This window comes from Leptonychotes weddellii, chromosome 12 (genome assembly GCF_054177405.1).
Source record: "Leptonychotes weddellii isolate Sample4059 chromosome 12, ASM5417740v2, whole genome shotgun sequence".
In the NCBI taxonomy this organism is placed as follows: domain Eukaryota; kingdom Metazoa; phylum Chordata; class Mammalia; order Carnivora; family Phocidae; genus Leptonychotes; species Leptonychotes weddellii.
In genome coordinates, this window is record NC_138380.1 from 41,878,747 (window position 1) to 41,904,956 (window position 26,210).

The following is a 26,210-nucleotide window of genomic DNA, read 5'->3' on the forward strand; positions in this document are numbered from 1 at the left end:
AGTTGAATTGCAGAGAAGGGATTCCCTGTAAATTTCCATTTCTTGACTAAGTCTTTCTAAGCACATTTCCAACTAACGGGGCTTTGTACTCTCTGCAGAGGGAGTGAAGTGCATTTGCAATCAGCTTTCAGTCACCACTAAGATCGATGCGGAGCACCCTGAACTCAGGAGTTATGCTCAGAGTCAAGGCTGGTGGACGGGAGAGGATGAGTTCAATTTTTCTGAAGTTTTTTCTTCAGCTGATGACCATCTAGACTGCTGTGCGGGCAAAGACAGCATAGACAAGAAAGAAGGTGAGTTTGCATATCCCTTATGATTCTCCCTCTCATACCGGTTGTCTTGTAGCTGTTTCAGAGAACTTGTCTGATCTTAGGAGGGTGAGCAAAGAGGAGGAGATGACAATAGACCCTGTACATAGAGACCGACCCGTGTTGACGCCCCTGAGGAGCCGGCAGGGTGACGACATGTATCTCTTGTCGTAGGACGCTTCCTTATCCATGGAAGGTTCTTCTCCTTCTGACGTTATTTCGCCTTTAAACATCGGTGTCTTTATGATACTTATTGCAGGCTTCCTTCTACCTCAGCCTTTGTATATTTGACTTATTGTCTTCTGCGTTTACCTCTCTCATTGGCTTGCTGGGCCTTGAGGGCGGGGCGCTGTCCTTTATTCATCGTGGGATCCCCTTGTGGTGCCCATTATAGTCTTTTGCTCCGTGAACATGTATTGAGTTGAACTGTTGACCTGAATTCTCTTCCCAAACCCTCTGTCTTCCCTCCAGTTATTGACTCAATCAGAATCCAAATTGAGGTACATGTGGTGACTGGATAGCTTGTTACTTTGGTGTCTGAGTGGGAACCCTTCCAAAGAAGCCACCGTGGCCACATTTTATATTTGCCAGTGATATTTGTGTTTTGTGTTTTGTAAGTTAAACCTGTGATCATTCAGAACGGGGGTTGGCAGACTATGACCCGTTGGCAGCCAGAATTTTACTGGAACACAGCCATACACACTTATTTAGGGATTGTCTATGGCTGTTTCCATGTTATAGGAGCACAGTTTCACAGTGAGTTACAACAGGGATGGTGTGGCCCCTAAGCCTGAAATATTTACTATCTGGTTCTTTAAGAAAAAGTTTGCTGACGCTTAATATAGAAGAACACTTCAAGGACTTTTGCCCTGGAGCTTAATTAATGGATTCAGGGTAGGAAGGTAAGAAAGTATCCATTTTAAAATGAGAGCTTAAAAAAAAAAACCCCTAAGAGTTAAAAAGAAAACTAGCTTGATAAAAGTATATAATACCAGATGTGACATAGTCCCACCAAAACATCAAACCTAAATCTGATGAAGCCTCTGGATCTAGCTACTAGTTTACAGGAAATACAGAGGGTGGGGGAACATTAAATGAAACACCAGGGGGTGCCATCTGCAAAGTTCAGACTGTGGGAAATTCTATAGGAGAAACGGCCCAACAAATAAAATGCAAGGAAGTAAAGCGAGAGGCAGAGATTAGGGGAGATTTGAGACATTATTAACCTATTGGATCCTGATTTAAATCAATACACTCATTTATGAGACAATGAGAACATTTGAACACTAGGTAGTTGAAGAAATCAAGGCTTTTATAGCTAATATTTTTAGGTATGACATATTATAAATAGAAACTTACAAAAAGGATTTGAGTTGTGTTAGTGAAGTTTAAGACACCTTTCCCCTATGTGATGCTTTGATTCCATCTTTCTGAACACAGACCGTAAGAATAGTGTTTTAATGAATTATAATCAGAGAGAGAAAATGTAAAGCTGGGGTCCTGTGTAGTTAAGGAATTGTTGACACGTTTAATTGAAGTCAGAGCCAATAGTCATAATGGCTCTGAATATTCTAAATACTTCTCTGTGTGAATCTCTGCCATTGCAGAGGCCATTCTCCAAATATCGTATTAACTCTAACCAGCAAGAATGTACGAGAGAGCTTGCTTAGTGGTGTGCATAGATTGCATGTACTTTCCTATGGATATCATTCTATTGCGTACTGCATTTGTTGAGGAATTGCTAAGTGCTCCAACAAAGAAACTCCAAAATAATATGGCTTAAAGACAATGGAAGCTTATTTTTCTCCCATGTTACTGTCTAGATGTATATGGATAGTCCAGGGCTGGTGGGTTATTCTGCTTGAACACAGAATTTCCATCTGTGGTCCACTTGCAGGCATGTCCTCGGCAGCAGCAAGAGGAGGGGAAAGGTGAAGGGCAAACTGTCCTTTTTATGGGGGTGACGAGAAAGTTGCACATATCATTTCATCTCCCATTGGTCAAGATTTGTCATGTGGCCACACGTAGCCACAAGGGAAGCTGGGAAATGTAGTCTGGTAGCTGGGCAGTTAATGTTCCCAGCTATCCATTCAAGGGTTCTGTTACTAAAATGGAAAAGGAATGAATGGATTTTGGTTAACAACCTGCCACTGTTATAGCTTCTCTCTTTCTGTCTTTTTTTTTTTTCTTTACAGAAAGCATCACTGTGCAGACTATGATCGACATCTTGCGGGACAAAGCCAGTGGAGTCTGTGTAGACTCCGAGTCTTTCCTTACCACAGCCAGCGTAGTGTCTGTTCTGCCTCAGAACAGAAGCTCGCCATGCATTCACTACTTCACTGGGACCCCAGATCCTTCCAGGTTTGTCTGAGACACAGCTGTGCTGGCAGAAAGTATGTGCTTCCCTTGAAAGCTCATCCAATAAGTATATACTATGTTACTGTATGTCCCCTTCTGTAGCTGAGTCACATTGTTCAGTTGTGGTCAGCGTGGCCGATGAGCACAAAGAACTTTGACTAAGGGAAGCTCTTGGCTTTAGTCACATCAATTGTTTTTTTTTTTTTTTTTTTTAAGTAGGCTCCCTTCCCAGCATAGAGCCCAGCACGGGGCTCAAACTCATGCCCCTTGAGATCAAGATCCGCGCGCACTGAGATCAAGAGTCAGACGCTTAACTGACTGAGCCACCCAAGTGCCCTTAGTCACATCATTTTTATGACATTCATGGAATCAAATTGTTTTAAATTCAGCAAATATGTATTGAGTTGATATCATGGGCCAGGTGTTGTGCTATATTTGAGGGATGCAAACATAAATAACCACACAGTGAGACAGATGCAGAAATGCCCAAGATTTATCAAAGCAGTCAGTTCCTATAAATTAGAGGACAAAATGGTCCAGAGGCCGTGCAGATGGAAGCAATGTCAAGTGCATTGGCCGCTTCCTTAAGACGTTGTGTTTCAGGGGGTTGCTTTCTGCCCACATACTTCAGCAAAGGGGTTGTATTGTTCAGTGTTTAAGAACACAGCCTCTAGAATAAATTGCCAGGATTTTGAATTCCATGTGTCTCACTTAGTGGCTGGTAAGTTACTTAACCTCTGTAAGCTTGAGTGTCTGTACTGTGCAATGAGGATAACACTGGCTCCTACTTTGTATGCTTGTTGGGAGGATTAAATGAGATAATCCAAGGAAATACACAGTAGGTTTAACTTCTCTTTATTAAGACTATCTCTGATTTGCCAGGCAGACAGCAGTCCCTCTCCCTGGTAGTGTTCAGTCCCATATACCACAAATCACATTGTCAGTGGCTTAGACACAACCATCCAATGGTTTCTGATTCTGTTCGTTATCAGAATCACTTGGGGGAGTTTTTGAAAAGTACAGGTGCCTTGACCCAAACCTATTGTGTCAGAATCTTTAAGGTGGGCTCAGGAATCTGTCAACTAAGACTGATCCTCAGCCTGGAAAACTCTAGAAGACTTTCTATTCCAGTAGTTTCCCTGGTAATTTTTAGGGGTTCCATTGGCTGAAAACCATTATCACTGTTTGGATATTGGGTGTCAAATCTTTGACTGCTACCAGGAAGTCTGTAGCTGTTCAATTTCATTCCTTCCAGCCGAACGTATTTATTCTTCTCTTATTGTTCCAGGAATATAAGACAGTGATGGTGTCTAGCTAGGGACTGTTTCTTAGATGACTCAGGGGAAAGCCCAGTACCTCTCTTGACCTTTTGGCCTTTTTCTTTTCTTTTTTTTTCTTTTTTTATGTTGAGAGAGAGAGAGAGAGAGAGCGTGTGTGCAAGTAGGGTGGGGAGGAGGGGCAGCAGGAGAGGGGGAGAGAGAGAATCTTAGGCAGGCTCCACACCCAGCAGAGAGCCCAACGCGGGGCATTGTCTCACAACCTTGAGGTCATGACCTGAGCTGAAATCAAGAGTCAGACACTTAACTGACTGAGCCACCCAGGCGCCTCTCAGCCTTACCTTTAAACTACTGCCAATATCGGGCATATCAGTTGGTTAAGCGACTGCCTTCGGCTCAGGTCATGATCCTGGAGTCCCAGGATCGAGTCCCGCATCAGGCTCCCTGCTCAGCAGGGAGTCTGCTTCTCCCTCTGACCCTCCAGCCTCTCATGCTCTCTCTCTATCATTCTCTCTCTCTCTCAATAAATAAATAAAAATCTTTAAAAAAAAAATAAAAATAAACTACTGCCAATATCAATTTCAGCAGGACCTGACTATTAAATTCAGTATAAGCTATTCTTAGTTTTTCCTTCATTCATTTATTCATTCAACAGAACTTATTAGGCACCTACTATATACCAAATATCATGCTTGTTGGGTACTAGGGATGAAGTATGCACAAGGTAACAGGTGGCTTGGAGGAGATGATGAAGGAGCAAGCTTCACGGAGGAAGGATCCCTTGAGTGCCAGGCATTCTGGAAAGAGGAAGAGTCTGTTGGGTACAAAAAGCAGGAATGACATTTTGGTAGAGGGAACATGCGCAAATGCAGAGAGCCCTGAAGCAGTGTCCTATTGTAGATTAGGTTTCCGTCTCTCCTCCACCCCCCACTCCTCCAGTAAACGAGCCCAGCCACCCTTGCGTGGCCCCTCTGCTGGCCTCAGCTCCATGGTGTTCCAGCCAGCCTCCCAGGATGTGCTCCTGTTTGATCCCAGCTGCCTCCTCTTGATCTTATCTCCCAGTGCTCGATGCTTGGTCTCATGGATGGCCCCGCTCTCGCCCCCTTTGTGGTCCACCAGCTCTGGGGTTCGTCCTCCCCTGTCGTCTGGGCTTGCCCTCATGGACTCTGACTCAGCATGCCCCCATCGCTGGTGGATCAGCCGCGTCTTGAGAACACTCTGCTGGCTCACAGGGGTACATGTGGGCACTTAGAGCCCTACTTTAAAGTGACGGGAATGCTCTGCCAACATATTTGGATATGTTCATTGGGGACCAGGTGCCTTTGAGGGAGTGGGTTGCACCAAAGAAGGCCTGTACCACCCCTTTTGCTTCTGATGTCTCAGGCACCTGCTCCAACTGTGCTTAGAAGACGGGGCTCTGTGAGGCCAGGGCACTGATATAAGGAATGCCATTTCCTAGACTGAAGTACATGGTCTCGTACAGTTCTAAACTTGGGCTGGGAAATAACCTTCTGTTGAATATGGAAAATGTCAAGTGATTTTTAAAAGAAAATTATTCATGGTTAAATTAATTGAAAAGACCTTAAAGAAGATTAAGGGCTTTCCGGAAGACATTCATTTCTATCTTCCAGGGCTAAGTGAGCGGCATTTCTTACTGTGACCATGAGAACTGTCACACATTGAACATTTCCATGTGTCTCTCTAATTGGGCATGTTTAACATTTTGTATTTTGTCAGCAGGAAACATAATTACCTACTCTTGGGCTTTTAAGTGGTAAACCGGGGAAATTTTAGCTGGCTTCTGCTGACGCTAAAAACATTAGAGAGATGATTTCAGGAAATCATTTCAGAGCAGGGGGCTTGCAGAAGATTATGATCCTAGAGCAAGACTGTGTTCTTTATCCCTCCCAATTCATGTTTGGAACCAAAGGATATGATCTGACTACTCTGTCTGCTTCAGCATGTCTCTGCCCTTTGCTCACTGCATTCATTACAGATCCTTCTCTCGAAGTAATTTGTTCTCGCATTCTCTTTTTCTCTTTCTCCTTCCTTCCCAGTATGCACCAGGTACTGTGCAAGTTTGAGAGCTGGATGGAGATGCAGAAGTCAGAGATTGAGAGATACAGGGAGATGCAAAAGACCTTTCGTTAATTTTACTGAGAAGGCAGATTCTGTAACACTGATGTTCTGCTGAGTCAGCCGGCGCCTCTGTCACCCATGTTGTGACACCGATTGGCGTTAGCACTCTGGTTCTGACCTTTGTAAGCCATTTCCTTGGTGGAAGCCGGCACTTGCCGAAGTTTCAGCGACATGAAGAATTGGAAGGGGAAAGAGTAGAGAGGCCCCTTAGCACTTTGAGACCGTGACATTCGGAGTCCCGCAGGGTGCTGGAGCCAGCGAGAGCTGATTATGTGCCTCTCTTGCCAACCCCTGTGTTCAGTGACATCACACTGGGAACTTGCCATGGGTTACACCGCAGAAACTGGCAGACATCGTGGGTCAGGGCTTATTTGCTTCAGATACAGTTGTCCGACCGGCACATCACCCAGAGGCCCCCAGCTCTGAGAAAGCCCACAAATACTCAACGTACTGGATGGATCAACCAGGAGGGGGAGAAAATTTAAAAATTTTCCATTTTAAATATTAGAAGGCTATTTCCTAACCCATTTCTCTCATTGTTTTAGGCTGTGTACTTAAGCCTAGGAAATAGAAAATAGAAAGAAAGTTCTAGGAAAATACGGTGTTTGGCCTTCTTTAACTAGTGGCAAAGAGCAGGGGAGATGCAAGGGACCTGGAGTAGGTGTGCGCGTGTGCGTGCACGTGCGTTTCCTCCTCTTCTCCTGGTGTACTAAGCTTGAGAGGCTAAATTGGATTAACTGAGACTGTCTCATCTGGTTAATTCAAATGTAGTGACCAGTGGCACCTCTTTGTTGGTGAAGACACTCCACAGCCTGTGTAAATACAGCTCTGGTGCCATGCAGGGCTCAGACGGCCACAGAGCTGAGGCCCCCGTGTAAAATAGCCACCCCCCCGCCCCCCGGCAATTTCATCCCAGATCCATCCAGCACCGTCTCTCTCCCACCCTACAATTTTGACTTCAAAACCTTCCAGAGTATCTGGATCCAGCCCTAAGCTTGTCATGCTCCGAAAGTACTAGTTCGCTTTTCCTCTTAACAGAAAGGCTCTTCACTGGTAGGTCCTGCTCTCAGCCAGATGTGGTTGTGACTGTGTGACTACAGTGACTCACAGTGAAGAGCCAGAATGACCCATGCACAGGGACACCTGCAGTTGAGAGAAAACTGGCTCTTCTGGGTTCTTCTGAGCTTGGTTGAAAGTTTAGCAGATTCATCTGAGCGGGAGCCTGTGCTTCTCCCCGCCGTGTGCCTGACTCCCCTCCGCGGCTCTGCCGGGGACTCCAGGGCGCCGCATAAGCCTGGCTTAGTCGCCACGGGACTGTCTGCACCTTCGGTGAGAACAGAGCCATGTTTGAGGTCAGAAGTGCTGGCTGGCCGCTGATAATAAAAATTCCAAACCCCAAAGCACAAAAAGTATTCTGTTTTTCTGCACAATGTGTATAAAAACCCAACAGAAGGCTATATAATGGTGAGAAGTAGTGGGGAAAAACTGACCTCAGCTTTGGACATCTGAATGTAGTTCTCCATCTGCCACTGACTGGGAACGTGCCTGTGCACCAAGCACTTAGCTGCTGTGAGCCTTAGTCTTCTCATCTGTAAAATGGGATGGGAATTCTTGCCCGGCCTTGTTCATTGCTGTATCCTTAGCACCCAGAGCAGGTGTCTGCTACTCAGTCATCACTCAACACATATTTACTGGTAAATGAATGGATAAATAGGAGTACCAGGAGAAGTGAATGCAAGCACTTTGAAAATTATGATACACTATAAAATGGTAGGGGTTTTCATGGTAATCGTGTTTTGAAAGGAAAACAGATTTTTTTTTTTTTTTTTAACACTGGCTCAGTGCATCTATCATGAGGTTTTGGAAGACAGAAAGGACGGATAAGGCAAAGATGCCTCTAGGGGAGCGTGTTTCTTGGCTTTGGCTCCAAGTGTCACCCAAGGCTAACATTCTGCAGACCTCTGAGCCAGACCATGGAAGCCCCTGCTGTGTTTCCTGTCATCAGACTGCATCTTAGACCTGAGATTTGTCTCAGGGAGAGCTGACGGCTGTGGTCACGTGGTTTCTTTTGTGTTGCTCATGGCTTCCTTTGTTTAATTGTCCCTCATGAGGCTGGATTGTCCCTTCAGAGCAGCTCAGCCAGCTATAAACCTCCTCATTAACCAGGCTGCGGGGCTGCCCTTTGCCACTGGAAGCGCTCCCCCCTTCTGGGCCTATTATCTTGTGTTCCTGTCACAGCACACCGTGGAGGGGCTGAGTGACCGGAGCGAATTCCGGGGTAGGTGGCTTCTCCGAAACCGAGGACAGAGCAGAACTGGCTTTCTGGAGCCCCCTCAGCTGTGTCCTGCCTCCGAGCCATCCCTGGGACAGCCTGGCAGAGCTCCACAGTATGACGAAGTGTGCCCTGCCCTGTCCAGGTGGCCTGGGAGGGGTGGTGCCTCATGACCCTGGTGGCAGTTTCAACTTTGCCATTGGCTGGACATGTGACCTTGGTCACGTCATTTACTTTCTGGGCCATTAGTGAACATACATTTGATCAAGGGGCATTTAAGAAGCTACCCTTTGAGCTTTAAGTGTGGGAAAATGGCAGAGATTCTCCTCACCTAGTTGGAAGTTTAGTGTGATTTTCTGTAAGGCTTGGCAAGAAATCAGAAGGTTTGGGGACCACTGAGTTATCCACATTCTGCTTTTTTTGGATACGTAGGCACAAATAATCAAGACCGAGTTATAATTCCCACGTTCTGACTTAAATAAATATTAGTATCATTGCAGTTTGACATGAGCAGTAATTTTTATTCAATCTCAAAATATCTCCCTTTAACCACTTGACAAATCTATGCCTCATGTTTTTAGCAGTTGAGGATGCCAGCTTCCTCACAGACTTTGGGAAAAAAAATCCGTGGAGAGCTTTGGCTGCTTTAGAGTATTATGGGAACCTCCTCATATTTACTACTTATTTTAAAAAAGAAAACCGATAGATGGGAAGGATACACATATGGCGCCTCTTGTCTTAAGAAAGCCACCAGACACCCTTACTGATGATGTTAAACTAACCTCCACATTCCAGCGGGTCTGGAATGGGTTTGAAGTTACATGGAGTATTCTGACTTTTACTACACTATTATCTTGGATATTGGATGTGGAAGACCACGACTGTGCGTACCATGAACTTCTTGAAGTCAGACTCACAAGTTCATGGGCTGCACGACATACAAAGAGAAATTAAATAACAGGTTTAGAAGCTGGAAGGGACCTTAGAGATCATTTTAGTCCAGATGAGGGACAGAGAGGGAACACAAGTGTCCCCATGTTTGGTCAGAGTAGAGAGGGGACGCCCACCCTCATCCTGAGCCCAGCCCATCCTCAGTCCCAGTGGGCCTCACTGTCATGAGTCAGGCAGATCTGGGATCTCCCAGACTGTGCCCCTCGGGGTCCGCAGAGCCACGGTGCTCGCCCACGGGGCCACTATGCCAGAGTGGCCCTGAGAGGCATGGTCAAGTAAAGCCCTGCCAGAGGTCGAGCCTGTGCCAGCCCCATCGCTCATTGTTAGCCCGTGGAAGTCATGGCTCTGGCCCTTTCTGGCCAGCCCAGGCCCTGCAGCTGAGATGTGCACTGCACAGGCTCCGGGCTGTGCAGCAGGAGCCCAGGCCCCGTCTCCCACAGAAGGGTCTCTGCGTTGGCCGGGGAGGCTGCAGATGAATGTCGGCTGGTGGACGGTATGATGCACACGGACTTTTCAAGAGCCCCGCGTGCTGTTAGCCCTGAAGGGTGGGGTGCTTGCCTGCTGTGAGGTCAGAGACCAGAAGGACCCAGAGGCAGTTAGTTCTGGATGGCTCTGTGCGGGACTCTCCTTCCTCCTGCCATTTCCCTCCTGCTTCCTTCTCCCCCTTCCGTTACCCTTTTCCAGTGACCCCCTCACATAGCAGCCCTTCTGCAGAATCAACCGCGTGACTCATTGGATAATTCAACGTTATATAATCAGAATTGCTTTAGACCCTTTAAAGCTTTGCATCGATTGCTTTCACCTTCAGGGTCATCCATGCAACACTGAGTAGAAGGGAAAAGGACCGATGTATGTTCAAGAGGCTGTAGGAGGTGGCCATTGGCAGTTTGTGATCCCTCTGTGCGGGGTAGCCCCACTCCATCCTGGGCGGGGCGGGTCCTTGGGCGGCCTTGGCCTGGTGGAAGTAGCTGGCGTGCTGTGTGCTTCCCAGGAGATGGGTCTAGTCTCCTGTGAGTGTCCGCATCCCCTGCGAGAGCAGGGTACCTGGCACCTATCCCTCATCAGTGCCATCCACTTTACCAGCGGCAGGCATGAAGGTCTCACTGCTTTTAATATTCACATTACCTTAGCCGGAGCCCAGTCTTACAGAGTGACTTCAGGCTCTTCCTTCCTCTCCTGAGCCCTCCTTCCCTTGATAACCTCAGGGAACCAATCTAAGAGGTCACTTCTCATTACAGGTTTCCCCCACTATCCGTAAGTTTGCTTTACCCCACTTCGCTTTTGTGAGAGAGGGACTTAGTACGGTACCTGTTTTCACTAACCACAAGAAATCCCAAGAGGATTTTTGCTTTTAGGAAATGGTAATTGCTTCTTTGCCTTTCACCACTTTGGCTTATGAGAGGTTTCCGAGGAATGTTCTACCTTCAGGAACACTCTGCCTTCGGATAGCTGGGGAAACCTAGCTGTGCTCCTTAGACTTGGGGTGTCAGGAGTCCCCGGGGGACCTTGTTCACATGCAGATTCTGATTCGGCAGGATGGGGGTGGGGCCCGAGGGCGATGCTGATGTCTCCCGTCGACGACACAGTTTGGGTAGTCCGGGTCATCGGTTCCTGGCTCTTTGCAGATCACGGCACACCTGGAAGTGTTTGTGTGGTACACAACGGCACGGCTGCTGTGGTCCCCTCGGCCCAGCCCCCTCAGGCCCAGGGGTCAGCATCCCACCTGAGTGGCCGAGGTGCGCCCGCTAAGGGGGGAGAAAAGAACCCCAATCCCATCAGTACCCATGGGAGTCTGCGTGTGGTCTTCTCCCTCCTCTTGTTACCGCGGCGCCGCCCCACCGTGCGGCTGAACGGACGCGGCCCACCCTCAGGGCCCGGGAGCGCTGCTTTCATCCGGCACTGTTTGCTCTGGGTGCAGAGAGGAGGAGGCTCTCTCCTTATGTTACGCTCAGCTGTGGTCTCCACGTGCCCTGTTGGCTTGGGATCCCAGGATGCCGTTTTTTAGAAACATGGCTCTGTTGGGGGTGTGTGTGTGTGTGTGTGTGTGTTTGTGTGTGTGGACATGTGCCCAGGTATGCACAGATGTGTGTGCGCACACAGCCATTTTTCCGAAGGCATACCATCGTGGCAGAGAGCTGAATGAGTTCTTGCATTAGTCACCTCCTATGCCCAGAGCTCCTCTTTCACACAGCTGGGCTTCTGTTTCTCTGCAGTGTGTCCTCTCAGGGGACTCTGGGAACATTTGTGGCATCTGCAAAAAAGGTAGAACCTAAAAAAAAAGAGAGAGAGAGAGAGAGATGGGGCCTCAGAGCGTTCCATTCCAAGAGGCCACTGTCCAGCGAGCCGTGGTAGAGAAAGGCAGACCTCTTTCAACGCCGATAGATGGCCCACTGCACCCTCTTCTCTGGACACTATGTGTCTGTTTGCCTGACTTTATGTAACTGAAAGGGGCCTCTCAAATGGTCTTCCCAGAACAAAGCAAGTCTGTTTTGATGTCTCCTTGCTGTTAATAGAAGAACTTGCAGCTGGTAAATGACAGTTTTACTAAAATATTTACTAAAATATGCAGTGGTGTCTCTGTCTTGGCACCCACCCACCACCCACCACCCACCACCCACCACCCACCATGAGCTGGCTCAGGCAGTGTTTGCTGAATGAAAGGACAGTCTGGTGTCCTCAAGCCTCAAGCTCAGTTTAGCTGAAGCACCCCTCCTTTCTCTCCAGGTCCATATTCAAGCCTTTCATCTTTGTTGATGATGTAAAACTTGTCCCCAAAGCACAGTCTCCTTGTTTTGGGGACAACGACCCTGCCAAAAAGGAGCCTCGGTTCCTGGAGAAGCCAGACCGCCGGCATGAGCTGTACAAGGCCCACGAGTGGGCACGTGCTGTCATTGAAAGCGACCAGGTGAGCTTGGCAACGGGCCCGCAGGGGTGGGGTGGGGTGGGGAGGGGCAAGGCCTCGAGAGGGGAGGCAGGGGAGCGGTTATGGAGCTCATCATTTTCCTCCTCGCCAGCTTGCCTCCTTCCAGAAATCCAGATACCCAAGGCCTTTCCTAGAAGGCTGCTGTTAATTTTTCCAGCCAGTCTCTAGAATCCAAATGAAACAAAGCCTCCACTTGTGATGTTGTTCCAGAACTCAGTGGGCTCGAAATATCCCTCTTTCATTTACTGTTTACCTGGGAATAACAGAAATGTGCCGTTCTAGTAGGGATAACTGCTTTCCTGCTGTCTAAAAATCTTTGTATACTTTTGGGGGTAGAAAGTTGTACAAGCTGGCAAAATTTTATTTAAAGGTGCAGTCCTATGTTATTAAAAAAAAAGTAATCCTTTCAAAAAGTTCTGGAGATGGATGGTGGTGATGGGTGTTCAACAAGGCGAATGTCCTTATGCCACTGACCTTGTACACTTAAACCTGGCTAAAACAGAAAATTTTATGTTATGTGTATTTTACTATAATTTTAAAAAGTTTTAAAAAAAGATTCTCAAATTTCCAGTTTTTTAAAAAAGTTATTCTTCAGTGTGCAACTCCCCACCCTACCCTACCCTTGCCCAAGCTTTGGTAAATGAAGTTATAAGACATCAGTTCAAACAAGACACACGCCCTGTCTCTGCCCACGGCAGCCATTAGTGATGGGTCACCTATAAAACCCAAGCCTCTGTTTTGCTGAAGGGCAGGGCAAGGAGCACGGTAGTTAAATGCCCATCTGCCTCCCACGCATGTATTTAACAACTTGAAACAGGTCCCGTTTGTCCTGAAGAAAGGGACACCTTGTAGAGAAATTGGTGCCTGCATTTGTGTGGACTGGGCGAGCTTCTTTTCTCCTGCTTAGCATGGTGGACTCTAAAAAGCACAGAAAGAAGGGCAACATCAACAGTAAATCCAGGGGAATTCAGAAAGAATCTCAGAGAAGGTGGCCTCGCTACTCCTAGAATTTGCTTTTCCGTGCCACAGAAGCGACCATTGGGACGTGTCAAAGTCACAGTGTTTTCACGTCCACCTTGCCTGCCGAACGTTTCCCGGGAAGTGTGAGCGCAGCCACCACGCGGCACTGGGTTTTGCTCGGGGCGGTCCACCTCGCTTCCCGACTGTGCATGTTTTCTAGGCGGAGGACAGCAAGCCCCAAAGAAAAATGCCCCTTGGTGCATGGTTTTATGGCTGTTTGGCAACTAGAAGGCAGAGGGAGAAAGGCCCGTGTGCTTGAACTATTCTACACAATATGTCAAAGAGATGAGACTGATGAGGTTGGGTGGGCTTTGACATTGAGAAATGACCATTGGTTCAAGTCAAAGCCGTGTTAGGAAGTGGTGCGTGTGGTGATAGCAGCTCCTCCGTTCTGGGACGAACTGGGCGAATGAACGCTTTTCACGGTCATCCACCGTGTGTGAGTGGAAGAAATCTCCCCACCTCAGAACGAGAGTGAGTTGAGGGATAGGTGTGGCTCGTGTTTATTGGCTGATCCATTTATTCATTCCACAAACAGTTATTGGGAATGTCTGCTGTGACCCAGGCATTGGAGCATAGTGAGGAGCTCAGTTCTCTCAGGAGATCATGGTCTAATGGCGGACGCAGGCAAGTCGACAGACCCGTATAAGACAGAAAAAGAACAGCCATGGCCGAAGTAAAGGCATCGACAGGGAGCCCAGAGGAAAGGTTCAGAGAAGCCTGGAGATGGGTACAAGTTGACAAGTGCTGAGGAAGAGCAGGGCGCAGAATCGTGGGTTGGAAGAATGCAGTTAATTCAGTCCGGCTGAAGGGAAAGGAGATGTGGGGGCCATGGCAGGAGGTGAAGCAAGCAAGAGCCTCGTATGTTACACAAGGCCTTTCCTGAGTGTGTCTCAGGCGTCCGGACTTTATCCTGAAGGCAGTGAGGACCTAAGGACGCCAAGCAGAGGAGTACCATAACCACCCTGGCATTCTAGAATGATCCCTGTAGCAGTTGTGGGGAAAGAGATTGAATGGGGTGGATGGGCCCCTGGGAGGCTTTCTTGTCCACTGTAGTGACCCGCGCTGTTTCCGTCCTTCCTCAGGAGCAAGGTCGCCAGCTGAGAAAGACCATGCTGGAACTAGAGAAGCAAGGCCTGGAGGCCATGGAAGAAATCCTGACCAGCTCTGACCCCCTGGACCCCACCGAAGTGGGGGATCTTTTCTATGACTGTGTTGACACGGAGATTAAGTTCTTTAAGTGAAGTAAGCATTCCCTTTCCCCTTCTTATTTAAACGTTCCCACCTTACTAAATTACCAGCAAAACAAGCCACTCTCCTGTGTGAGTAAAATGAGAAAGTTCCGATGTGTTAAAGTCACACTCTTGTGTTCTGCCTTGAAGCTCAACAACAACCCCTTCTCCTACCACGTAGCTTCCCTTCTTTTGCAATGTAACGCGTCTCCATTTGCCTGTCGTTCGATTGTATGACTAATTGTGGATTTTCAGCTGCTCTCATTGCATCTCAGTGACCGTGGACACATTAGCCTTCTCACGGAGAGCAAGGGTTCATCAGGCCTTGGAAGGGGGCTCCACAGTGCTAAGTGTGCAGGAAAAGCAACATCTTTTGGTCTTATGCTTTCTTTCAGTACTGGTTTCTTCCGGGTTAACCAAAGGGCCAGGGCTCTGTGTGTGTACTTGAGGGAGAAGCTTCCAGGCCTCCCTTCACATGGGTGCATGCCTGTCATGCAGAGTTCTCCAGATGTGTCTGCTGAGGGACACAGCCAATGGGGAGGAACAAAGGGGGCCCCTCTGTGGTCCCAGCTCATCCTGATCCCCGTGATCCCAAAGAGCCTGTCTTCTCTACACTGCGCCTCGTGTGCGGGGGACCCACAGACGGCCCCTGCGCAGGAGAGCTGGTTAGGGGAGTCAGCTGGAGGCGCCCACGGTAGAGACTCGGAGGCAGCCACACCGGGGCCTCCCTGATTCACCGCACGGCCCTCCCCAGAGGCCTGCGGCTCTCCCTGCACACGCCCCCCCCTTGGATGTGGCTCCGTGTAGAAACGATTTCGGGCTTGGTGATGACCATCTACGTCAGGATGAATTAAATGGCTCCGTGGCACAGTTCCACCCCACGGGGCTGCGAATTTCCCCAGCTAGCGAGGGAAAGAAAAGGAGAAACTCCTGACTGTTTAGATTTCAGTTAAAGTAGCTGGAATCTGAGCAGCGACTACGTGATCTCAGCAGAGACTTTAATTAAACTGATTTGTTTCCAACGTCGTGTTCACACGGAGGATCTCACTTACCACCAGAGCATAGACGGGCGTGTGAGGACCAGATGGGCTCAGCATTGGGAAGACAGAGGGCAAGGAGGTGACAGATGGATGCAGAAGCATTTCGCTGCAGGGTGGCGATCCAACCCCAGCCTTCCTGCCCAGCTTGTTCAATCCCACAAAGCTGCGTAGGATGCAGCTGGCTCTCCCCGCCCTTCCCTTTATTCCCAGTAGCTGCTCTTGGAATGAAGGTAGCTGCAGGGGGCAGGTGTAGGGGGGGCTTCGCCCCAGCCACAGAAACTCTCAAGCACTGTGAAATGCTCCGGGGGCGGAGATGATGAATAGACGCGTAAGCAGGTGTGGCCGCTGGTGGAAGGACGGCCCTTTCCTTACTCCGGCCTCACCCGTACCCAGTTGGGCCCAATCATGCTTCGTCACTGGTAGGAATTTGCAAGTGGAAAGATTGTGAGCGTCAGTAATCTCTGAAGTGACCTAGGGTCAGTGACTCTGCGCCGAGAGCGGTGCGCGACAGGCCAGGCGGGCCGGAAGGGACGGGGTCCCACACACGGATGTGGGCACGGAGGGCCACGGGGCTTATCCGAACACATCTTGCTCTACCGACCTCCCTTGAAGGGTGTGGGTATCAGAGCGCCACGAGCTTTTGGGCCAGCAGTTTTGTGAATTCTGTCTGTGAAAGCATGAACGGTGAGCGCTAGCAGATGGGAAGGATGTTTGGGCCGACAGAGTTACCACAGCCGTTGGTGGTGACTTGTAGTTGCTGAGTCTCATCCAGGGCTTTCCCTGTTGATGAACGCAGGCTCTCCTCTTAGAGGGAGCGGCCATCCCTAGAGCATCAGTTTACAGATGCTAAGCTCGGGGGGTTCGTAACACAGGTACTTCGCCGCTCCTCAGTCCACCTGCTCAGTGGTTATTTAAGACAAGGTGATGTGGAAAGCCACCCTAAAATTTCACCACGTGGTTTCACCTCCACCTGTTACAGAAACATTTCATCAGACCTGACACGTCTGAGGTACCAAGGTGATTCGGGGTTTTACCAAAAGAAGTCTAGTGAGACTAAATTACACAGAGGCCTGCTTTCATTGTTATGGGCCAAACAAAGGTCATGGATCACCCATCCAGCCTACGCCGTTCCCTAGCCACTGTGAAGTGGGAAATACAATGGCTGCTTCCGTTAGGGGACATTTGTCCAGCATCTCAAAGAAGGGTCAACCCTAAATGAGAATTGTCTTAGCTAACACTGTACGTCACGATTGTGATGCCCCTGTCTTACCACCAGGGGGCGTGGCAGCCCTCCGTGGCACAGCCTGGCAGAAGTTAAATGGGGCTGGGATGCTTCCATCCGGCTCGGACGGGGTCTGTGTACAGTCAAACCCCCAATAATAGCAGTGGACGAATTCTTTGTGCCTTGGGGGTTGTAGGGAAAGACAAGAAGAGAGTAAGGAACCTGCTGATGCGGCTGGACTCACTTCTAGTGACTTTTATCTACTGAGGTCAACTGCTTAAAATATGTTGTTGGATTTTGAGCAGGCTGTTGGCGAGATGTTTCTTTTTAAATGCTCCTAACAGATTCTGCTTTTGAAAAATGCTTATCATTACGTGGATGATTTCTTTACCAGGGATTGCTTTTCTAAAGACAGTGTGGGGAAATGAATATTCAAGATGAACTATGAAAGCAATGTTTAAAGGTCAGTGTGTAAATAAGCTTCCCGAAATACCATTGGAATATCCATTAAGACTTGGATGGGGGAGCTGTGCATGCTTTGTGCAGAAAGAAGACATGGCCAGGATAGAATTTCTCCCCTATTTCCATGCCCCATAACCGAACATAAGCTACTTAGTCTTGTCTAGTAGATGGGATTTACCATAGATGAAGACAGCCCTCATCCCCTAAAGGTGAAAGAGGCTGCAATAAAAGTAAATTAGCAAAGCAGAGTAGTGCTCTTCATTCTTGGAGGTTGGTTTGGAATTCTAGGTAGAATTCTAGGTAGAATAAGGATATACTTGAAATTATGGTGATTCTTTAGGGCCCAGTAACATAAGACCCAGTGTTATTATTCGGAAGCGTCTTTCTTACAAGCTAACAGAGCAGGTGTATGCCTATTAGATATTAGCAGTGAAGTTCCTTCACTACTGGGTGAATGGTTAGGTATAAAAAATAATTACCAACCAGGCAAACCACCTTGCTCACTAACTTACATCGTCCCACCTTAGTGCAGGTGTTACACCGCTCTGGCTGGCCCAGCAGGGAAGCCAGGTGGGACCAATGTGTCTGCTAGGGAACCATGAACTGCATTCTTGCCTAAAGAACAGTTAAGTCATTTGTAGGGGAGGTGTTCAGCTGAGCTCTCAGCTTTAGGAAGGAAGCACATGGAAGGAGGAGGGAGGGGAGCCTGGGCCATTCTTGTGTGGCGGGTCACATGCACGTGTTGTCCCAGCACCACCCTGTGCCTCCCTGTGGCTGTGACATTTCATTCTGCACAGTCCCAAGTCCCAGCTCCCCGCCCACGGCTTGTGGCAAACGTGCCTGATCTGGCTGACTTCAGACATTCCGAAATGGCACATGCAGATTTCTCATGGGAATGAGTATGTACATGTTTGCAGTCATGTTGTGAGAAGTTAAATGTGTGAGCTGGAAAATGCTATTGGCAGGGAATAATAAAAACGAAAATCTTTCTGTTTCCTGCAGTGGGAACTGACCGTGTAGTCTTAACAGCCTTTTGTACAAATATCTATGAACCAGATAACTTCCCTATCCAGTGCTTGCCCTTGGAATTGTCTCTAAATACATCAAGCATACAATAAAAAAAAAAAACCACAAATAAATGTCCTTGTGTTTCATGAATAAATGTGGGCATCAATCACAAAACAGAAAATGTACGAAGGGGGATATATTTTTCTGACTGGCATCTTCAGAAAACCCAATCAGCTCAGCGTTTCGGCGAACGGCATACCGTTCTGTGGATAACTCAGAATTAAACTCATATTTAAAAATAAACACAGAAGGGGCGCCTGGGTGGCTCAGTTGGTTAAGCGACTGCCTTCGGCTCAGGTCATGATCCTGGAGTCCCTGGATCGAGTCCCGCATCGGGCTCCCTGCTCGGCGGGGAGTCTGCTTCTCCCTCTGACCCTCCCCCCTCTCATGTGCTCTCTCTCTCTCATTCTCTCTGTCTCAAATAAATAAATAAATAAAATCTTTAAAAAAAAAAAAATAAACACAGAAGCACAGTGAGACACCACTTCACACCCATCGGGATGGCTACTATGAAAAAAGCAGAAAATAACCGGTGTTGATGAGGATGTGGAGACACTGGAGCCCTTCCTTGTACAGTGTTGGAGGGACTGTAAAATGGTGCAGGTGGTATGGAAAACAGTATGGCCGTTCCCCCAAAGAGTTGAAAAGATAGAATTAGCGTATAACCCAGAAATTCTACTTCTGAGTATATGCCCAAAAGAACTGAAAGCAAGGCCTCAGAGTATTTTTACACCCCTGTTCATAGCAACATTATTCACAATAGCCAAAAGGTGGAAGCAACCCAAGTGTCCGCTGACGTTACTCTGAGTGAAATAAGCCGGTATCCAGAAGGCAAATGTCGTATGATTCCACTTACATGAGGTCCCAGGAGTAGTAACCGGAAAGTGGAATGGTGGTTGCCAGGGGCTGGGGGGCTGGGGGGCTGGGGAACGAGCAGTTGCTGTCAAGGTGGTAGAGAGTTTCAGTTTTGCAAGTTGATAAAAGAATTCTGGAGATTGGCTGCACCATCACGTGACTATACTTAACCACACTGAACTGTACACTGGAACATGGTTATGATGGTGAATTTATGTCATGTGTATTTTACCACAATTAAACAAAAACCACACTAGGGACGGAAGTCTTGATCCCCAGAACAGCTGGTGCCATCCGTGCCAAGCATCTTGATGTTAACTGCATGGCACGGCCACTGAAGATGCCGCTAGAGAGAAAGACCAGCTGTCCCCACTTTCATGACCTAGAAATGCCAGATCGCTCCCATGATTTGGTCGCCACTGTGTCAGGCAAAAGGCAACTGAGTAGCTTGTTCATGACGAGAGGACTTCGTCACTGGTCACAAGTGACTCAGGTCAAGGTCAGAGAAGGGGACTGCCGCATTTATATGACAAGGACCAGCTAGCTCTGTAAACCTATTTCCAACTCTTCTTTCAGAAACGTAACGTTCTCCCACAAAGCTCCACGGCGACAGAGCACGCACTCGTTTGCTAGGGCTGCTACCGTAAAATACCACAGAGTGCTTGGCTCAAACCGCAGAAATGGATCGTCTCACAGTTCTGGAGGCGAGAAGTCCAAAACCAAGGTGTCCGCGAGGTTGGTTCCCTCTGAGGGCTGTGGGGGAGAATCTGTCCTATGCCTCTCCCCTAGCTTGTGGTGGTTTGCTGGCCTGCAGCAGCACCCCGATCTGTCTTCATCTTCACACACTGTCCCTGTGTCCGTGTCCAAATCCCCCTTCTTACAAGGACACCAGTCAGACTGGATTAGGGCCCACCCTATTGCGTATGACCTCATCTTAACGAATTACATCTGCAACCTTATTCTCAAAGAAGGTTACACTGAGGTGTGGGGTTAGGACTTCCGCAGACGCGTTTTTGGAAGACGTCATTCAACCCGTAACAGAGCAGCTTCGTGAAGGACGCCCAAACCTCTGGGGCCCCTTGTGAGAAACTGGAACTCACTCCTGGAGGTCACAGGTCACAGCCCTCCCCATGAAGCTGCTTCCTTCAGCCTTGTAGCTACCACCTTCCCCCCCTCTTCACTCCATCAGGGGTGCCTAAAAGTATGGCTCCTTCAGCTCCACAGTCCATGGCTCTGACCTTCATCGTCCCCTTCGTCAGTGATCTTGGGCTACTGCTTTTCTTCTCCACTCAGACTGGCCCTTTTGGTCGTGAAAGAGCTTCTCTCTACCTCTGCTAATGAGAGTGAAGATAAAACAAGTCAGGTCCTTCACTAAATAGGAGGCAAAGTAGCAGTGAACTTTGAAATTAGTTTCTAGATGAGACTTCCTTCGGGAACATCTATGAAATGTAATTAGTGTTCTCTCCCTGCAGCAGAGCCAGTGGGGTGCGCTCTGAGCCGCTCCGTAGCCATCGAGGTGGAATGCCGGGGGGCAGCCAGTGTGAGCTGTCGGGTGCTCAGCCCGTAATGTACCCTAGAGTGCGGTGTGCGCTCATACCTGCGTCTGTTGGGACCCAAGAGTGAAGGGCTTGTCTAGGGCTTATATCACTGCATCTTTACCACTACATGCTTAGGTCCATATTTGTGTCCCTGTTTTACACATGAGGAAACTGAGGCACAGACTGGTTATGTAATTTACATCCCCAGACTTGTAAGAGGCAAAATAGAGAGCCAGATCTCCGTCTGCCCCTAAGCCAGCTTACCTCGCAGCTGATCCTCATTTCCCCTGCACCACATACCAAAGAGGCCACTTGAAAATACTACAATGGAGAGCGAGAGGACACTGCCTCATATAGATGTTTTGAGGGGTTTGCTAAGTTGGGGCAGGTGATCACTGCACTTCAGGTCGAAAGCTGTTTGTTTCATTTTAACACAAATTAGAGGCATTCTATAAGCAATACTCTGTTTTCTATGAATAGAAAAATATAGTTGTGGGTTTTTTTTTAAGAAAATGCATTTGAGAAAGATTTTCCTTTGGTGGTTTTTCCCAAATACCCATCAGTTCAGTTTAGCTACAAAAACTAGGAAAACATTATTATTTTTTTTTAGATTTATTTATTTGAGAGAGTAAGTGAGAGAGAACACAAGCAGAGGAAGGGGAAGGAGGGGGGAAAAGCAGACTCCCCGCTGAGCAAGGAGCTCAATCCCAGGACCCCAGGATCATGACCTGAGCCAAAGGCAGCCGCTTAAAACTGACTGAGCCACCCAGGCGCCCCAAAACTAGAAAAACATTATGTAGGTTAGTTAGTAATGTCAGCTCAGAAAAGAAAGGCCCCACTTTGAACACAGCATGTCACAGCACGCGTTGGGTCCTGGGGGAGTATCCTTTGTGTCCCATCATTCTTAGAAGCCCGTCTAACCCTGAAAAATATCTGGCTTACTTCGGCACCGGTGACCCTCGATGGGTTTTAACAAGGACACGGGCAGAAGCATTTCCACTTATTAAAGTTTATTAGATACAAAGAAATGAGTCTGCAGAGGGCACATCAATAAATATAAAATACATAGGAAACACGGGGGAGCCACAGACGGTGTCAGAACACTTGAGAGCGGTAAGAGCGCTGGAACTCGATGCCTCTGTGGGAGTTTATGGTCAAGGGGCTAACGGTCTGTCCTGCCAGAGGCGGGCACCGCCTGAGTTCCGAGGGCGTGAATTCAGTGACAGGTCTCGAGGAGAGATGGGAGGCCAGATTCCTGAGATTTCTGACCTCGTTGCAATTTTTGGTTTCTGCTCATCCCTTCCCTCTGTCCTTGACAGGTTTTATTTTTAATTTCTATCCCAGTGGTGCGGAATGTGAATGCATCAACACCTCAGCGGGGCGGCCAGTCTCCTCTGAAGGTGGATTTGCCTTTGTCTTGGGCCTTCTTCATCATGATAATTAAAGCCCTTGTAATTATTTTCCTACAACTGGGAGGGAGATGGAGCGGATCCCGTTATAATAAAAAAGTCCTGACCTTTTGGAAACCTTCCAGAACCAATAAAACAAATCAGCTATGCTCAGAGCTGATGACCTGCAAAGCTTCTTTTCCAATTGATTTAGCAGTGATAATTTGGGATGATTGATTCCCCAGAGAAGGGCACTTGACCTTGCTCAGTGGCTCCTCTCCAGAATGACAAAGCATGACAGTAATGTGGGATGCCATCCTAGTCTTTACTCTGGACAACAGCTAAGTGTGTGCAGTCACGTTTGCCCAACCCCTCCTAACCGGCTGTTTTGGATGGCTTGGTCCGGGCACGGTGTCCTTCACGTCTGAGCACATGAGTGGGTTGTTCCAAAGGATACTTGTTTTTCCACTGCTCTTCTCGCCACCTCCCTGCCCACCCCCCCAGCCTATTTCCTTTAATCTCCACCTATTTTGAGCACAGACCTGGGGGCAGTCTGTTTCCTTCTATTTTCTCTCCTTCCTCTCTTACAGCTTCCCCTCCAAGAAAGGGGAGCATTTGGGGTCAGGTGCAAGCAAACACACACTTCCATTTCCTTGCCAGCTCCAGAAAAAGGGTGTGAGAATAGTAGCCAGAGCCCTTCCCGACCAGTTCCATATTCAGGGGGGGCTGGCCCTGGGCACTTCTCCCTGACAGAGAAGTGCGCCCCCCACAGGGAAGGCGGAGCTCTCAGACCCCTCAGGTCCTCTTTAGTTTAGAAGGGAGCTAGGTTCGCCTGGCGGGTGCTTCCAGGGTTCCTAAGGGTAGGAGTGAGGCACCAGGTAGGTGAGGCAGATACTTGCTAATAGGCTTCGGTCTAACACTTCCTCGTGTCATATTTACTGTGAAAATCCTGCTCTCCGGGAGGAAAAAAAACAACCCATCTCTGAGATAGAATATGTAATTGACTATAATAATGAGTTACGGATGTTTCTAACTTGCAGAAAAAAGTACCCGAATCTCAAGAATCTCGCCTTACCCTGGCTGCCAGGATGGAGCTGGGAAGTTAGGCGGGATGGGAGGAAAGCCACGGGCACGTGGGCACCAGGGGCACTGTAAACAGGAAGGACATTGGCTACTTGTAGAGCATTCAGTTACAAAAGGGCCCTGTGGTTGGCATCGGAGGGGCTGAGCCCACTCTTGCCTTTCTTTTGCGTCATTATTTACATTAGGCAGCAAAAATAAAATAAAATAAAATCCCTGTACTGCCAAACAGAAGCGAGACATGACATCTCGTTCACTGGAGGCTGTGTGGCATTGTCTGGGTGTGGGGACACACTACTCTCTCTGAGCTGCATCGTTTATAAGGCATTATTTGGTTTGATTTTGCAGTGTGCGTGATGAGAATATAGAATCATGCCAGTAAGAAGCGGCTGTGGGTACTCTGACTTTGGGACTACTTGCAAACGAAGGAATCTTCTCAAAATGTTTCAGAATCTAGGAAGGGCCAGCCCGCACGCATTATGTACAGTCATGGAATGGACACCATGGGGTGGGGACAGAGCTCTATCTGTACCGACGGATGAATGCCAAGATGCATCTTCAGAAAATGGAGAAACATAATATGGGTGTGGTTTTTTAAATTATGCAAATAAAAGTCGACGATCATACTGATTTAAAGCCTGTGCAAACCACATATTTACAATAAATAAATGCTCCACTCAGAGCTTGTATGTCAACTGAATTACAACTTAAGTATGGCGAGGCCAGACACGTTCTCCTGGGGATGCCCATCTGGCGATATGGACCCCCAGGTGGCTCACAGGATATTGGCTTCATCTGTCTTCTCACCGGAGTGTCTTTAGAGATAACTGTGGAGAGACAGTAACATTACCAGGGGGGGTTTAGAAGACTCTTCACACACACACAGACAACCCACGCTGGGGCTGGGCACCACAGCCTTCCTGTTGTGATTCATACGAGGCTGCCAGGGTCTGAGGGTCCCATCAGATGCAAGGGGCTGATTTTGACCCAGGGGGTTGTAGGTGGAAAAGGGATGTAATGGGACATATAGTTTTGATGGCATCTGAAGACCTACCACGACCTACCACCACCTTGGAAACATTCATAAGATCAAACACCAGCACTGGACAGAAACTCAAGAAAAACAAAGAACTTGCTGGAGATCCTAAGACAAGGCAAAGGAAAAGAGAAAGGGCCTCAGGCCATCAGATTTCACCCCCCCAGGACTCCCACCAGCGCACGGATCACTTGGGGCTCTCTCCACTGTAAAAGAAGAGTGCCCCCTGGGGGCAGTTTCTGATGTGTAGAACCCTGTGATCTCTCTGGGAGACTGCTTTTTGTCTCACTGACGTGAAAATGAATTAAGAGGGTGTCCAGCTAGATGTAAAGATCTTCTTGACTATGGGATGCCCAAGAGAGACTTTACAATCTATCCTCGACTAGACTTTTATAGGCTCCGGTGATTTAGGTATGTGCCTGCCATGAGGCCAAAGACCAGACCTGGCACAATGTTTGACCGTTCTTGCCACGTCTGAAGGGAAGAATGACTCCTGTCCTGGTAATAGGAAAATGCCAGAGGAAAGCAGAGCGGTATAGGGAAGGAGCACTGGACGAGAAGTCAGAAGTTGGGGCATGTGACCTTGGGCAAGTTCCTTAATCCCTTGGAGCTCAGTTCTCTTGTCTGAAAAAAAGGTCATTAAAGGTATCGCTCCAGTTTACATCACAGAGTTACTAAAAGGATCAAATGAGATCACATTTGCAAGTTATCTGAAGAAATGTAAAGAACTGTATAATGGAGGGACTATTATTTTGATTATCGCTGTATTTCCCTGACCACAAGAGTAACATATTCACTACAGAAAATTCAAAAATTGCAGAAATGCACTAGGAAGAAAGTAAAAAAATCAACTCTCATTTCCCAGAGTGGATGCCTGTTAATTTTGTGTATATTCTCCCTGTTTTCTTTTGCCCTATGCATATATACTTCTCCCTTAACTGCAAACAGACAGCCACCTTTGAGCCTGTGATCATCTGAGTGGTTATCACAATTCTTAGCTTAGCCATGGTTAGAAAAGGGGGTACTTGTCCTCTTGCAAGGAACTCATCCCCAACATCCAGGGCCTTGTCGCCCTTCTCACGTCCCTTGCTGTGCTGTCCCAGGGGGCTGCAGAAGGGCCCAGTTTAATGGCAGGCCACCCCCTTTGCCACATAGAACTCTGAAACAGGAGGAAGCCAGGGCACGACTAAATGCCTGTTTTCGAAGAAACAAAGGGCCTCTGAAGATGAGACCCTGTCATGGGCAGAGAGAAGTCATCTTGGCCCAGGTTAGGAGACAGTCCATTCAAGCTGCCTTGTGTGAGGAGGGCATTTTTTCAAAGACCATCTTATCCCACAAGAACCCGTCTGGTTCCCCTCCCAGCTTCCTCCAGCCACCGGGACTTGAAGCGTGACTACATTTGTTCAAAAGAAATGATCGTGCTGATGGGAGCAAAACCCCCACGGGAGCAGTAAGATACCCTGTATTCTGCAGACAAGACAGAACCCTGACCTACATTTGGTGCACATTACACAGCCTTGTCTCAGGCCTCTCCAGCCACCATAACCAGGGAAGAACGAGCGGGGAGGGAGTGGGGTCACCGTTGCAGAAGGACTCCAAAGGGCTTCTGGGCGGCCAACCTTGCTTCTGGATGTGGTGGGGATTCTGGGGGAAGCGCCCCCTTCCCTCTTCAGAGTTTGAAACTGTACACGTTTCATTCTAGCTAGAAACAAAGGTACACCAAATGGCTTTCCCTGAGGACAAAAGAATCTGTGCAAAAGATGTAAAGCTTTAAGGAGAAAGCATACTCTGGGCATTTCTGGCTCCCTGAGGAGAACTCCTGCTTTTACGTTCAGAGACCCGAGGGAGGTGTTACCTGAGAATTTCTGCCTTTGATGTCATCCGAGCTCTGCCCTGCTGCCTCGGCGTGGAGCCAGGGACCAGGTGTACGGCCTGAAAGAAACAGGAAAGATCTCGCCATCCATTGGCCCAGGAACCGCTGTGCGCTTTGCGGGGAAACTCAGACTCCACCAGCGATTAAATCAACAGCAAAGGGACCAAG

The 26,210-nt window shown here is 48.2% G+C and overlaps 2 protein-coding genes across 3 annotated transcripts in view; one reads left to right on the forward strand and one right to left on the reverse strand.

Annotated features, from left to right (window-relative positions):
* The window catches only part of SCRN1 (secernin 1), a 61,760-nt gene extending 44,216 nt beyond the window's left edge, over positions 1-17,544 (forward strand). Inside the window, exons 5-8 of the mRNA XM_081800346.1 lie at positions 99-293; positions 2,504-2,669; positions 12,030-12,210; positions 14,334-17,544. Coding sequence (XP_081656472.1) covers positions 99-293; positions 2,504-2,669; positions 12,030-12,210; positions 14,334-14,492 — 701 coding nt within the window. The 3' untranslated portion in view covers positions 14,493-17,544. The remainder of the gene's footprint in view (positions 1-98; positions 294-2,503; positions 2,670-12,029; positions 12,211-14,333) is intronic.
* Positions 10,043-26,210, reverse strand: part of WIPF3 (WAS/WASL interacting protein family member 3) — a 30,250-nt gene continuing 14,082 nt past the window's right edge. Inside the window, exons 4-5 of one of the 2 annotated variants that reach the window (XM_081800349.1) lie at positions 26,025-26,101; positions 10,043-11,574 (exon numbers count right to left, since the gene is read on the reverse strand). In XM_081800349.1, coding sequence (XP_081656475.1) covers positions 11,458-11,574; positions 26,025-26,101 — 194 coding nt within the window. In that variant the 3' untranslated portion in view covers positions 10,043-11,457. Of the gene's footprint in view, positions 11,575-21,658; positions 23,961-26,024; positions 26,102-26,210 lie in introns of those variants that run through there. The other variant, XM_081800350.1, reaches the window with a different exon arrangement.